General features: G+C 38.0%; 1 protein-coding gene across 4 annotated transcripts in view; it reads left to right on the top strand.

Annotated features, from left to right (window-relative positions):
- The first annotated feature begins 539 nt into the window (after positions 1–539).
- Positions 540–12,984, top strand: part of LOC139804686 (golgin subfamily B member 1-like) — a 39,999-nt gene continuing 27,554 nt past the window's right edge. The window contains exons 1-13 of one of the 4 annotated variants that reach the window (XM_071762161.1): positions 540–627; positions 4,412–4,469; positions 5,109–5,252; positions 6,319–6,462; positions 6,853–6,975; positions 7,581–7,748; positions 8,125–8,310; positions 8,695–8,817; positions 9,007–9,120; positions 10,302–10,623; positions 10,957–11,066; positions 11,405–11,522; positions 12,231–12,322. In XM_071762161.1, the coding sequence (XP_071618262.1) occupies positions 4,425–4,469; positions 5,109–5,252; positions 6,319–6,462; positions 6,853–6,975; positions 7,581–7,748; positions 8,125–8,310; positions 8,695–8,817; positions 9,007–9,120; positions 10,302–10,623; positions 10,957–11,066; positions 11,405–11,522; positions 12,231–12,322 (1,689 nt within the window). In that variant the 5' untranslated portion in view covers positions 540–627; positions 4,412–4,424. Of the gene's footprint in view, positions 628–4,411; positions 4,470–5,108; positions 5,253–6,318; positions 6,463–6,852; positions 6,976–7,580; positions 7,749–8,124; positions 8,311–8,694; positions 8,818–9,006; positions 9,121–10,301; positions 10,624–10,956; positions 11,067–11,404; positions 11,523–12,230; positions 12,323–12,984 lie in introns of those variants that run through there. The other 3 variants (XM_071762162.1, XM_071762164.1, XM_071762163.1) reach the window with 3 other exon arrangements.

A 12,984-nucleotide genomic window follows, 5' to 3' on the forward strand; every position in this document is an offset into this window, starting at 1 on the left:
CAAATTTCTCAGAGGGTTTTGCTCTTTCCTAATGTTTAACTCTTGAAGTTGAGCAGTCACCTGCAAAAGAATTTCTGGTCCAAAAAGAATTTCAGGGTCACCTTTTCTCCTCCAGACGGATCCATCAGATTTGTAAAGCCCCACCAAGCTCACTGAGCCTTTCCTCGATCATTATTTTCTCTTCCACCGAATAATCACTCTTTTCTTTCTCTTTTAGAGACTTTGGGCTCATTTTTTTCCCTTCAGGTAACACGTTTTTCCTCAGATAACTTTTTTTTTTCTTCTGATTTTATTCGCTCGCCACGGGGACGTTTCGAACAGCCCATCAGCCTTTAAAACATCCGCAGGCTGTTGCTGGGAGGTGTGAGACCCCACCTTCCCCACCTTCCCCCCCTCCGAGGTCCCGGTCCCGGTCCCGGTTTCGCTCCCGGTGTTGGGCCCAGGCCCGGGGCGGTCCTGGGAGCCGAACCGCAGTCCTCCACCCCCTAGGGGGCGCTTGCGCGCCTACGTGACGTCTTCCCGGTGGGGCGTGGCGGATGCAGCGGGGGCCGCGCTGAGGTGAAGGAGGCGGCGGCGAGCGGGAGCGCTCCGAGGGGCTCGGCCGCCCCCCCCACCGTCACCCCTCAGGTGAGTGAGGCGGCGGAGGTTCGTCCCAACGGGTTTTATTTTCTTTCCCCCTCGGCAGACTGCTGCCGGGCTCTGGAGAAGGGCTTTGCACCTGTCCCGGCCCGTCCCCTCCCCTCAGGGGAGGGTAGTGGGGGGGAGTCCCCTGGGCAGGCCAGGCCGTGAGGCGGGGAAGGAGGCAGCCGGGCCGGGTTCTGTCAGGGGAAGGGGTGTCCCTGCCTTCTGCCTGTGGGTGAAGCGGACTGAAAGGTGTTTCTCGCTGTGGGGCTTGGAATTCACCATGGGGAGCGCCGTCGGGAGCGGGGGGCAGGCAGGGGGTCGGTGTCGTTAACCTCCAGGCAGAGGTCAGCTCTGCCCTGTAGGACCAGGCAAGGAGGAGCTGGGAGCTGCAGCTCTTCTCTGATGGGAAGAGATATTTCTCTGCATCGCACATGCACCTGTGCTTCACTGGCGGCTGGGCTGATTTGCTATTTCTCCAGTAGTGCATTGTTATAGAATAATGATTCCTTATGTTATCTTTCAAGAGGGAAAAAAAGTCAGTGTTATTGAGAAACAGGGTTTTTAACAGACACAAGTGATAATTCTGTAAATGTACTGTTATGTTAACTTTACAGAGTGCTTGTGGTTTGCTTAACCCGGCTTCAGTGTGTGTGCTTTTTTGCTTTTTTTTATTTGTATTTCACATGTTTGTGCAGTTTTAAAGTCTTTAAGTCTTAGATGGCACACACCATTTGAAAACAAGCTTAGCTTATTAATTAGAAGAATCAGCATCTTGGCAAGCCATCAAAGACAGTTGCAAACAAAAATGCAGATAACAATAAGGAAATAATTATATTAAAATGCTTATATTTCAGTGTGTGTGTGTGTGTTTTTAAAGTACAAAATTTTTCTAGGAAGTCGATTTAAAATATGAAAACACCTGAGTCTGTACACACTTCTGCTATTGTCTGGTTTTCTGTTGTTGTGGTGGAGATGAGAAAGGGAACTACCCTTACCTTGTTTGGTAGTAGGAGGAGCAGAGTTCTGACTTTTTTCTTCCATTGTCTGTGTTTCCACAAGGCAAAGGGGAAAGGTCCTACCTTACTGGTTCTGTAGGGAGAGTTCACATGGAAACTATTCTTTATATCAGAAAGATTTTGGAATAAATGGGGGAGGAAAGCTAGACAAACAGGAGTAGTTCTGTGGGAGTCAGTGGATTATTTCTCTGGCTGGGTGATCATCCAAATTGGTATTTGTAACAACGTGGTTCAGTATTTTGTCGTGTAGATTGGTCACCTTGAAGCTGTGAGACTTCTGTGACCTCTCCTCACTCCAAGCTGCTGCTGAAATTTGTCCTGTGTGCTGGCGTGCTCCTGAGTGCCCCTTGTGCTGGGCCCTGTGATAATCTGACTCAGGGGAGTTAAGTCGGCTGGAAAATACTGAGATGAATAATACATGGTTAGATTTATTTTTTTTTTTTAACTGGATTTGGCTGCAGCTAGTGCTGGGACAACAGAATGGATGAGTATGAAGGCAAAGCTGCCAAAGACTCTTTTCTTTTTGATGACATCCCATAACAATAAGAGCCAAAACTTCAGCTGTACTTTGAGCATCAGGAGAAACTTGTTGCATACAGTTAAGTAGTCCTCTGTTGTGTCTTGTGGAATTTGGGGCAGGTTTGACTTTCCTGCCTGTTGTTATTCAGTGAAGAAGAGGTTAATGGAAATTAATGCATAGTGGATGGCAAAAAAATGTCTATCAGAACAGTAGAATAAAGTTTTAGAATAAATAATTTAGGTTGGAAAAGACCTTTAGGATTGTAGAGTCCAACTGAGTAAGCAGGATGAGGTACTGGCAGAGGTGTGAAACCTTCAGGATGAGGATAAGGGTTTGAACTTAAAGAGGAAAGTCAATTTATCTGTCACTGTGAAAACTTCAGAGAGGGTGTCATGGGTCATGTGGGCTCCCTGCTTCTCTTACATTTAATGCCTGATAGTGCCTGATAGTGCTATGGCCAGGACATGGGCTGTCAAAGGAAGGAAAATGGTGTTAGAAACTGAGCTAAATTGGGTTTAGATGTACTGCAAGGAGAAAGAAGGAATAGAGTTGAATGATCCAGCATTCAAGTTGCAGCTTCTGTAGCTTCAGGGCTTTAACTTGCTGTCTGCACCCCCAGGAGAAGAGCAAAAAACATTATTGTTTGATTTCCTGCTGGGTAAGAGAAGTCTGTTCAGTTTTGTTTCTCAGCTTGATTTGGAAAACTCATCAATATTTAGTGCCCCTGATATAAATAAAAATACATCAGAAAGCAGCAGTTAAGGTATTCAGACAGGAGTGCTGGCAGTTAAATGAGCAAAAGCTTCAGAGCTGGAAATGAGCTAAGGTATTCAGAAAGTAAATACAAATGAACACATTCCATCTAGTGAGTCATTTTGTCCTCTTTGTACCTGGGTAATCTGTGTAGGTATCTGAAAACGAGCTTTTTGCTGAGAACAGACTTGGTGTTACAGCTCTGGAGGAGTGATCTGAGGGATTTTTACTTAGAGGTTCTCAAATTCTTATACCCAGGTTTGTCCCTGTGGTTTGTTTGTTGATTTTAGTGTTTGAAAAGAATCTTAGCATAATCCAGCTTGGCCTTGTAGATAATGTAGGCCACAGATTGTATTCTGAGATCTGTGGTTTTAGCTTTGAAATGATAAACAGCTTTCAAAACAGCCTCTGCTATCATTCTGCATCTTTTTATGATAAGTTACATGCTAAAGTTTATTGTAAGCTGGTTTCTAAACTCAGGACTGATCTGTATCAGTGTATTTCAAAAGTCTGCAATAGAGATTTGAAAGGACAGATGATTTGCCTCTGGATGTTGCTAATGGAGAGTGAAAATTGCTGAACAGGTACAGCAGCTCTCACTTGATGCTGCTATGTGGAATGGCATCCAGAAGTTGAGCAAGATGTGTTGATCTGCTCTTGGGATTGTATCTCCAAGACACAGTTTGGATTTTACTGCATGGGCTATTACATAGGCTTTGCCCATTTTTTTAATTTTTTTTTTTGTCAGCCACGTTTGTCACTATCATTCAGTAGAGCTTTTAACCTTGTACCTACACAATATTTAGGATTTTTCTTTTTAAAACCTTGCTATGGCCTATACTTGTGTTTATTAGGAAGCTTCAGCTTTCTGTGTTCAGAAACTGTACTGATGTTTGGTACCATTTAATAGTTTGTGGTGCTTGACTGTGAGCAAAAGGAGCAAGGAACAACTCAATGTTGCTTCAGTTGCAGACATTTTATATGCTGATCAGTGACCTCAAAGGTTGCAGTGCTGCTTATATTTTTCAGATATGCAGCAGTTGCACAGCAGTTAAAGGAGTAGAATGTTCTTTCATGTTTTTAGTCTTTATATATATGATTTTATAGAAATCTGCTCTGATGTAATCCCTGTTACATTGCAGTGGCAAGCAGTGTTGGAGGTCAGGTTAAATGTTAGCAAAATATATGTGGTTTGTATCTTATAACTGGGAGAAGCAACTATGCTGAATAATACTTTGTGGCATTTACTCTTGGAAGACTTCTTTGGATTATTTTTTGTAGTATTGAAACTTTGCTGACTTTGAGTTTTTAGAAAATGCATAATATACATATTTTATACACAGTTTAATTATTTTGCAATAGCTAGAAATGTGCTGTCAGAATAGAACAAATGAATTTCAAGCATTTTGCAGTGAAATATATATAGAGAAGTATGAGATTATTACAGTTATCTGAAAGTCACTGACACTGACTCTGATATTAATTTATGTTTTTGTAGCCATCGTGAAACTATGTGGAAATGGGGTAGTGGGGAGGATTCTCCTTCCAAAACAGTAGTAAGTACTGAATTACTATAAAATTATATTTTCTTAAGAATTTATGATACAGAAAATCTTTAATTGATGATACACTAATCATATGTACTTGCTCTTTTGTAAATAAGTTGCTTAACTAGTTCTACCATGACTCAGTTTTAGGACTGTAAAAGTCAGGTTGGCCTCTTGCTTCTTGCCTGGTTGGTATTTAATCTCTTGTGGGGAACACAGCTCCTCTGATCCTCTTCACCATGCTCATCTTGCTTTAAAAAAACATCTGTAAGAATTACATAAGCTTTATCCCCAGTGTATTTTTTACCTATATTATGTCCAATATCAATATTTTGTTTCCACTAGGTTCAGTAACACTGCTGGTTGTTACGATTCAAACCCAATAAATGACAAAAACCAGTTTTAGATGCTCAGATGGTTTTGCTAGATTTCAAACTAATATTCCTAAACCAGTTTCTAAGGTTTGTAATTTCATGTGTCTATCAAACTTGCTAAAACCACTTATAGTATAAATAAGGCCTAGTATTGCACTCTAATAAAGATTTGCTGAATGTTTTTTAAAAAAACCAGACACCAGCTGAAGACTTTTTGCTGAAGCAGTATTGTCTGCACCATTTTGTTTGTTCTAAGTGTACTTAATGTCTGAAGGCTGCAGGCTCCCAAGATGCAGGAAGCATGTCAGTGACAGATTTGACTGAACAGCTGAGAAGTACTGAACAGCTGGTAGCACAGCTAAAGGAGCTTGTCAGAGAGAAGGATGCTGAGCTTCAGAACAAAGATCTTCAGTTAAAGGTACTGTGTGTGCATTCTTGTCAAAAAGATGGTTAAAACAGGACCAAGGGTTGGATTTTTTTTTTTAATCATAAGCAGCTTTCCTGTGTAGAGGCTTATGGTAATTTACAGCAATTCTAGGAACACAATGAAGATTGACCACAATTAGCTGTTGTGCTTGCTGGATCTTGCTGGTTTTTTCCACTGTGTCTTCTGTTCCAAAATTGTGACTGGGCTTGGGGATTACACAGATGACACATGTTCTTTGCATGAACAGATGCACTTAATAATTGCAAGGGACAGACTGGCTTCCTGAGACCTAGGGGTGCCTGGTCATTTTAGGCTAAATATGGGAAAGAATGCTCTCCAAATCATTACTGAACTTCTAGTGAGAAGCCAGTTTAGTTCAGCCCAAATTTCTGTGATTTTTTTTTTTTTTCTTCCACTATAAATGTCCTTTTGTTGTCTAATGGTCTTACTATTAATGCTACTACATATTATCCTCTGCATTAGGACAGAATGTACTAGTAAGGATTTAATAATCTGAAGTGTTTTGTGGGTTTATTTTTCTTTACTTTGTTACTTAAACAGGTACATGGTTGGTCTCTTTTTCCATAAGAGTATTTTTTGCACTTGAAAAAAAATGTCTTCTCTGAACACCAACAACCAAGTGTTAAAGTATTGAATTTTCTAAAATTGATTGTAAATTAAGTTTTCTCTCTAAACAAAATTAAATACGTTTTTATAGTATTACAAAAGCATGGTTTTGCTTTTAAAAAAGCAACCAGAACTCTTCTTGTTAAAGAAAAAATCAAGCCCTGAATCTATATGGCTTTTAAAAAATAGGAAAATTTTTCACATTGTAATACTCTGAATTCTTTATGGTAATAATAATCAGGTGCAGAAAGTGTAAATCTTGAAAAGGTGGTTGTTTCATATATGCAGACCTGTTGCTTGTGACTTTCTAAACTCTCTTCAGGGTAAAGACTTTTGGTAATCACTTTATATTTCTTTTTCCAATGGGAGAATGGAAGGACACAGTTGTTCATGTAGCTAATTTAGTCCTTCCTGACTTTAATGCTTGTAGGAGGAGAAGGAATCTGCTGATGCCAAACTTTCCAAGTTGAAGCTGCAAAACAAAGCCAAGGTTGCATCCTTAACCTCACAGCTGGAAGAACTTAAGAAGTTATCAGTGTCAGGGGGCTTAGAGGCAAAAGCAGAGCAAAAAAAGGTAAGTGTCCTCACATTTCAGAGCAGACATCATACTGTAAGGCTGCAGACAGCTTTGTGTGCTGGACTCAAAAGTGGAACTGAAGTTCAAATTTACCAGATTATATGGGTTACAATTGGCAGAGGAAACTAGTGCCCTTATTGCCCATTCCAGTCCAATTTGCAGCAGTAAATATAATTAATTATTTAAATATGAAGATTTTCTGCAAGTTTGATACAAATTCTGTGCCTGATTTGTCTAGCTTCTACATGGAAAATGTAATATATAAGAGAACTGAAGGACAAACAATGAGCCAAGTCCACTTTTTCTCACCAGTATCATCTGAATTGGTAGAGGCAAGGAAGTCAGGCATTACCTATTTACAAAATGCAAACCTTCCTCTTTTTGCAGGCATCAAAAGATGGAGACCAGGAACATGCTGCAGCAAATCGTGGGAAAATACTAGTACTGAGAAGGAGGATTGAAGAACTAGAATCCCAGATCACACAAAAAAATGAAGAGTTACAAAAGAAGGTGGTGTTTTAGATAATGCTAAGTGTGTGGTTTTGCATATCTGTGGTGTAGGATTATGTTTAAATATAAATATTTGAATTTATATTTAATTATGTTTATTAAACAGGTATGCTGAGAGTTTTCTGTTCAGTAGACAGAAGTTTATATGCAACAACTTGACCAAACAAATGCTGTGAGAATTCTCTCACTGTGTCTTCAGTGAGCAGAGAATCCTCAAGCATGCTTCTGTAGTTGTTTGAAAATAAGTGGTGTGGAAGACACAAATATGAACTTTGTGTGCTAATGTTGTATTTAAATCTTGTATTTTCAAAACTGCTGTTTTGTTTCAGTTTTTTTTTGCAAAAATATAGAAGGAAAAAATCTAGGCAAGGGATGGTTTGTAGTTGTTCTGTGCAGCAATGTGATTTTTGTGCCTGACTGAAGCAGCAGGAATGTGACTGCTTCAGACTTTCAGTAATTCAGGATTTCAGCTGAAACTGAATTAGGTTATAAATTTGGGAATTTTCCCACTATCCTAAAACAGACAATGAGGAGATAATCACACACTTCTGTGCTGAAGGTGGTAGAAGTACAGCTTACAAGCAGTGCTGTCTTCTTACTTTCAGAATGTGGAACTGGAGGCTCAGCGCAGTCGTGGGGCTGAAATGGATGCCATGCTGGCAGAGAAAGAGAAGAAGTTGGCTGACAGAGATGCCTACATCATTGATTTACAGATGGCATATGGATCAAGTGGTGTTGCCAATGAAATGCTTTTGCCCAATGAAGAATTGAAGGTATTTTAGCAGCTCAGATATAAAATCTCCATAGAGATTTCAAGGAATCATCGAATTCTGATGTGTTGTACGGTGGAGCCTTCTCTGAAGCACAAATCCTCTGCACTTATTCATGTGAATAAAAATTCTTTATTCATAATTTTTTTATTGATGTTAGTAGGTCTATATTTATTTACTTCTTTTGTCAGTATCACTGATACGTGCTAGGATCAACTTCAGAATCTGCTGACAGAATTTATTAAAATTAAACCCAATCCTGAATTTTGAGTTTGTTGCTTTTACTGAGGGAGAGCCTAGGAGGTGGCTTTTTGATGGTTGCTGTAACTCTTCTTTCTGGGTCCATTCCTTTAATTGTCTTTTGGTTTGCATTCTCAAGAATCAGCTGGCTGTTAAGGAGTCATCACTGCAGAGCATGGAGATTCTAGTTCAGAACCTCACCAAGAAGGTTGGGGACAGTGAAGAAAAATGTAGCTTGTTCAAGGAGCAAATTGAGAGTCTTAAAAATATTCAGAGCAAAGAAAGAGAACGTTTCCAAGGAAAAGAAGCTACCTATATGGAAAATGTAAGTAAAAACATTTACATTCTCTGGTGGAGGTAGTGTTATCTTGGCTGGAGTGTTTCTGTCTCAAAAGTTAAAAAAATGCCATTTTTAATTCTGGGGAAATCTTGAGTCAAGATGAATGGTACCATGCTTCTCATTTAAAGTTTGTTGCTTCTCATTCAAAGTTTGTTGCTGTGATATTGAGACAAATGCTCTGTAAGTTGGAGGTTTATCTGTATGCATCACAGATATCAGTTATCACTGGCAGATGATTAGTAACTGTGAAGTGGAAGCAAAAATGAGACTTGAGGTAGAATACATTATCTTCCTGTAGCTTTAAGCACACAACTTACTGTACTGCTCCTTTGTGGACTGTTTTCATATTTATTTTTTATGTGATTTTAGGTACGTGTGTTTCAAAATATTATCCAGGAGAAGGAAAAGGAACTGGTAGCACAGAGAGAAAAGCATGAGCAGGAGCTCTTTAAATTAGCTGCTAAATCTGATGCAAGTGCTGACCTAGAGCAGGTATGTTGCTTTGGAAATTCAATATCTTGCTTTGATTTAGTTTAGACATGGGAGTTTGGCATCATGGAACTACAGCAACATAGTTCAGATGTCTGGTTGGAAAAATAAATGTAAGTCTTTTTCTTTCTCTTCTGAAAGTTTTCACTCCTTCGTTGACTGATTTATTTCTTTTTTTCTTTTTGGTGCTAGCTACTAAAGGCCTTGAAACAGAAGCTCCATGAAAAGGAAGAAGTCATGCTGGGAAGGACACAGGTGATAGATATCTTGCAGAAAGAACTGGATGACAAGGATCAGCAACTGAAAGTAAGAGATATCTCACCATATCAAAGAGAAGCTGAGAAAGGTGTTTGATTATGTTCAAAAGATGATTTTGCATAACAGATTTAGGCAGTTCTTTGGGAGGCTTTGACATGTGCAATAATGCAGTCATGGTTGTGCAAACAAAGATTAATTCCAGTTATGAAATTAAGTTGAAGGAGAAGTTAAATCCATAAAATACAAAACTATGAACTCTCACCCATAGTTTGTCTTGATTCATTTTGGGATCTTGCCATATAGGGAAGACTTTGCTGTCAAAAGATTTTCCCTCTTAGTTAGATATTGCAGTGAGTCCCAAAACTGAGGGCTTTTTTCTTCCAAGGAACTGTTTTCCTAATTGCCTTTTCTTTTGCTGTAGTTCTACTGCTTGCAAAAGCAATACCTAAGCAAGGTTCTTTGTTTTTGAGCATCCATCATGAACTCTGATACAGCCTTTGAGTGGTCCTGCTTCAGTTTGACACTGTAGAAGGACCTTGCAGCCTCTCAGATGGGCTTTTGGGACTCTTGGCTGAAGCAGACACATTGTTGACTGTCTGGGTTGTGCCAGGTCCAGCATTTCAACTGTACTATTTCCAGCAAATTTTCCACTTACCAAGAGGGCTGCCAGAATCAAAATCTTTTAGAAATAGTTTCAACCATGTACCCAGATAGATGTTTTGCTCAGGTAGTCAGGATATACAGTAGTTTGAGCCTGTTTCATTTCTCCTCCCCATGTGTTATGCCTGAACTAACAGAAAACCTAATTACCAGCAAAATACTGAAATCTAGAGAAATTTACCAACTTTAATGGATGAAGGTGGCAACATCTGGGTGACATTTTACCAAGCATCCTTAATCTGTTAAAGATCTGCTTCCATTTTTTTTAGTGAGCCATACAACCAAATGTTCTTTTTTTTTTTTTTTTTTAATCCCATTTTCACCTATGGGAGAGGTTGCATGCAGTTTGCACTCAGGTAATGATCCATTTTGCTAAAGTCACCACTTCCGTCTTGGAAAGTCAGAGCTGAGTAGTTTTGTACCAAGCCACGTTACCAAGAGTAGCTCTGATTTCTGCTGGTAATATATGTAGGCATACAGATACAATATTTGACAGTAGAACTAAGAAGGCTTTGTGTTAAAAATATAAAGGTGTTTTTTTTTGTTTGGTTTGTTTTTTGTTTTTACAGGAGATTAATGAAAACCTGAAACGTGTTGTGTCTGAAAAAGAAAACCTCCAGTCTAAACTGGATGCTGAGAAACATGTAATGAGAGCCCAGTTAAAAGACATGATGGAGAAACATGAGCTTGAAATGACAAAAGTGAAGGAGAAATATAATGCTGAACTGCATGAAATTCAAGAGAAACATGAAACTGAGCTGCAAGAGAAAGATCAGGCCCTGGTTCAGCTTAAGAAACAAGTGGCAGAATTAAGTGGTAGAGGACAGAGTAATGCAAAAGGAGTTGGAGATCTGGAGTCTATAACCAAAGAGAAGATGGAAGATTTAGAAGGTATCCTAGTGAAAATGCTGTTCTGTGTCAAGAGTTCCTTTACTCCAGACTTCTACCTTTTATATTCCCATTTCATTGCAAGTTAGAACTACATTAAATTTGGTAGAAGTTGTTACCACTCTAATTAAAAAGTATCTATACTCAAATATTGTAATAATAAGGATTATAGGAGTGCCAAGATAACTGCATGAACTCAATACATTTCTTATTTTTGTGGTTTTTTTTCAATGCAGTTGCCTTGTGTAGAATTTCAAATTGCAGAAGTATTAAACACAGGTCTCTTATTAAAAATTTTTTTTGAGTTTAAAATATTTTTTGTGTCATGTTTCTTAGTACAAGTGAAATTGAAAACAGAAGAGGCCAGCAAATCTGAAGCAAAGTTTCTGAAAATGAAGGCTTGGTCTAAATCAAGAATCAAACAACTAGAGGATGAGCTAAAAAATGTATGTGTAATGTTATATTCAATGTCCCATGCCTTTTTTAAACTACTGTGCTTGGAGATTTTACTCAACAATATGTGGGATAAATGGAATATTAAAATGATTTACTCAAAGAGTCTTTATATTTAAGTAATGTATAAAAATTGTATGGACATAAAATGTTGATGAAGGATGAAGTTTCAAAAAAAAAAAAAAAACTACAAAATGGTGTTACCAGCATTCAGGAGTAAATTTGTAAAAATTATTACTAAAAAATCAGAAAAAAGAGAAGGTGGATTGAGCTTGCTGTGTTTCTGGTGATTTGGTGCATTTGAAAAACCCATAATCATTTTTTCTTTTAGTTTTCATCAAAGAATAATGATGTCTCTGCCTTAAACAATCGTGTCTCAGAATTAGAAATTGAAAATGAAGAACTACAGTCAAAACTGCAATCATTACATGAAATCAGAACTCAAAATGGTAAAACAAAAATATTTGTCTTTTGCAATTGATCCAAAGTAAAGAGACAGAAATTAACTTTCTCAATTTTCAAATTGCATATATGTATTTTTTTAAAATATTCTGATGTAACTTCATGTAACTTGAAATAACAGCTCACAGGACTTAGGTCAGAGTTACAGCTCAGCTTTTCCTTCCTTAAATCTACCTGTGCATAATTCTTGTTGCATTTAGGCTTAGACAGAGTATGTGTAAACTTTTCCTAGAAGTGGAAGAAGCATCTTCTTAGGCAGGAAAATGAGACCATTGGAAAATTTATTGGAGTTTATACAAAAAAATCACAGAGCAGTGAGTTTCAAGTAAATTAAGAATTATCTTTTGTTTTGTAAGGATTTGAGAGAGAATTCTTGCTTGAAACCTGAGATAGTTTGAAGTAGAGAGCTCAGTGATTTTTCTGATTGATTTTGTGTTATTTTCTGTGACATATTTGTGTTAATGAAAAACTTCAGAATTTTCAGTTCATCAGTTAAAATTGTTGGCAGGTTAGATATAAAGCTCTTACCAATATTTAATAAAGAAGATTCATGAGTGCATGGACAGCACAGCTCAACAAAGGTTTTCTAGCTGAAATGAATTATCTGAATTTTCATTTTCAATCTTTGTTTTAAATTTTTACTGATCTTCCTCTTACTTTTGTGTCCTAATGACTCAAATTTACTGTTTTTATAGAAGAATTGCTGACTAAGCTGGAAGTCTATGAAGAGCAGCAAAGGAAGTTGCAAGCTGATCTTGACCAAGTTACAAAGAGGGCAGCTTCACAGGTTAACTGTCAATCAATTTGTATGAGTTCCTGATTAACTCAAACAGGGCTAATTAGATCTGGAGAAGTGTGTTAGCTGCATTTTGGAGCTGAAAATTAATTTAGTGATACATGGAATTGTCAGTGTCAGTAGCTGTTCAGTTGGGTAACAAGCTGGCAGGTTTTGATTTGCTTAAAAAGATCAGTTCCTACTTACTTTTCCACATAGCTTAAATTTTATTTTCCCAAGCAGCTTATTTAGTTGCATTTAACATGAGCCATCAAATCGTGGCTGTTATTTTGTATGCAATACAAAAGGCTTTCAGAAGGAAATAATAGCTGTAACCTTGACAAATGTACATGTCTGGATAAGAAAGTGACAGGACACAGAAAGCACTGCTAAAGGGCTTTAAATGGATTAACTGTACACATCAATCACAGCTACTTTGTGCAGCCCTAGCAGCAGAGCCAGTTTGAAACAGTTAATTCCATTTTTAGCAGAATTTGTTTTTTCCAAATTTGTTAAAAAGTTCTTTTCTTTTGTTGAAAAGGCAGAAACATTTTTATTCTGTTGACAGAAAAGAGATTTGTTATGCCACATGAAGACAGGAATATAGTTTTACTTTGATATTTGCTAAGATGAAAATGTATTTTGGTTAAAAAGCCATATTTCCTTTAAAATGT

Source organism: Heliangelus exortis, chromosome 18 (assembly GCF_036169615.1).
Source record: "Heliangelus exortis chromosome 18, bHelExo1.hap1, whole genome shotgun sequence".
Lineage (NCBI taxonomy): Eukaryota > Metazoa > Chordata > Aves > Apodiformes > Trochilidae > Heliangelus > Heliangelus exortis.